The sequence below is a fragment of the Anneissia japonica genome, unplaced genomic scaffold, assembly GCF_011630105.1.
Source record: "Anneissia japonica isolate Jap-2015-1 unplaced genomic scaffold, ASM1163010v1 scaffold288174_len123020_cov194, whole genome shotgun sequence".
NCBI lineage: Eukaryota > Metazoa > Echinodermata > Crinoidea > Comatulida > Comatulidae > Anneissia > Anneissia japonica.
In genome coordinates, this window is record NW_022736921.1 from 1 (window position 1) to 1948 (window position 1948).

The following is a 1948-nucleotide window of genomic DNA, read 5'->3' on the forward strand; positions in this document are numbered from 1 at the left end:
ATTATTTTATTGACCAATACACAATATTGTTAATTTCTTTTTTCTTTATTTTTTTCTCTTGACACCCATTGTTTTGTGTTTTGATGTCACATATAACGAAAGTTCAATAATACAAAACAATGCAACGATTTAATATACAAACTCATTAACACGCGATTTATGCAAAATATAGTATGTTGACAAAAGAAAAAACAGTTACATAGCCTATTCTTCATTTGCCTCTAGGCCTTTTTTAATTCTCAGTTGCAATGTCGCTTTTTGCAAAATATTGAATACAGCTACTGGGCTACGTCAGTTTATTTGAATTGTTGCTTGGCTTAACTAACACTTTGCTATTGAAAAAAAAAGGGGGAAAAAGATTAATGGTAGAGAGTGTGTGTATCTGAGCACGTATGGAGACAAACTTTGTCAAATTTTGTGGAAGAAAGAAAAAATATTCAGCTTTATTTGTCTATATTTGTCTACAGAACAGCATTTAACTTCCAAATCGGACATCAGACACTGCACAGTTAACACAAACCACATATTGGAATAGGCCTAATCTAGGCTTACTGAGTTACACTTGAAAACACAACACATTAACGGCGTTATTATTATTTACATGGAATATGAAAACCACGGTGACATTATAAATATTTACAATTATGAATTATGTACACGAACACGTAATTAGCAGGCGGGAATAGGAAACAAAGCAACCGCCATAATCGTTAAATACGGGATTAACAATATCGGTGTTGTGTGACGACATTACAACATTTAAACGTGTACTTGGTGCTATACATTTGAAGAATCTAAATCAAGTAATAGTTCTAGATTAGGAGGCGTATTATTGTTCCAGTTATATGTGTTATCGGCGCTGATTAATGAGGTAATATCATCGGTCGTTAATGGTTCCAGTTCAGATTCAATGTTCGTTTGATGTTCATTGTGTTCCGTAATGTTCAGGTCATGTAACTCTACGTTACTCTCAATGTTCTCCAGGCCTACGTCGTTTGAATGAATTAATCCTGTGACATTCGGCATAGATATTGAGATGTCCTCTTGTCTGTTGGAATCACATGAAAAGTTTGTATTGTACTCTTCGCTAAAAGATCTCGGTACGTCTTTGCCCATTCGGCGAGGTCGCCCCTTTGGTTCATTTCGATCGCTGACACTTTTAGGCCTAATTTCACCTCGACTGTTTGTTATCATAGGCGAAATTTTGTTACTTTTACAATACACAGCAGAATTGTGATTTTTAATATCCTCGTCAATTAACTTATAAGAATCTAAAGTTTTCTGAGATTCATCTGGCAAGTCTGAATTGCTTGATGGTGATATGCATTGGTGCTGTGGTGTTTCGCTTTTCACACAGTCATTATTTGGTTCCTCATTCGGAATCAACCTCTCTGATTCCGCTTCTTGGAGGGGTTCCATAATTTTATCTACACCTAATGAGTTACTACTACGTGTCTTTTTATACTTCGATTTAAGTATTTGTTTATTTGAGGAGTCCCCATTACAAGGCTGGCTCGTCGTTGCCGTGACGATATCGTCTGGTAAAGATGCGTATCTATAGATAGGTGGGGTGCGCCTTCTAAGAGCCATGTCGCGATCGACTGCTTTTAGCCGCTTTTCAGAACAGCTACGTCGCCGGAAGCTTAAAAATCTTGCTCTATGACTGGTTGATTTTTGGTGAAGTATTGGAAGAGATTCTCTTCGAATAGACTTGCGAACGTTCCCATTTTGAGCGTCCCTATAAAACAAAAGACACACAAGGCTATCATAAATCAATAAGATCTACACAAAAATAAAGAAGTAAACGAATAAAAGGTAATTTAGCCAAGACAAAATAAACAAGATTTACAGTGCACTGCTATTCTCAGACTGATGTGGGAGGAAACTCGTAGATACCGTACTCGCTGTCTCTTATACACATCTAGATGTGTATAAGAGACAGTAAACT

General features: G+C 36.5%; 1 protein-coding gene across 1 annotated transcript in view; it reads right to left on the reverse strand.

The window, feature by feature from the left end:
* Positions 1 to 26: 26 nt before the first annotated feature.
* The window catches only part of LOC117116948 (metabotropic glutamate receptor 5-like), an 18400-nt gene continuing 16478 nt past the window's right edge, over positions 27 to 1948 (reverse strand). The window contains exon 8 of the mRNA XM_033261091.1: positions 27 to 1738. Coding sequence (XP_033116982.1) covers positions 778 to 1738 — 961 coding nt within the window. The 3' untranslated portion in view covers positions 27 to 777. The remainder of the gene's footprint in view (positions 1739 to 1948) is intronic.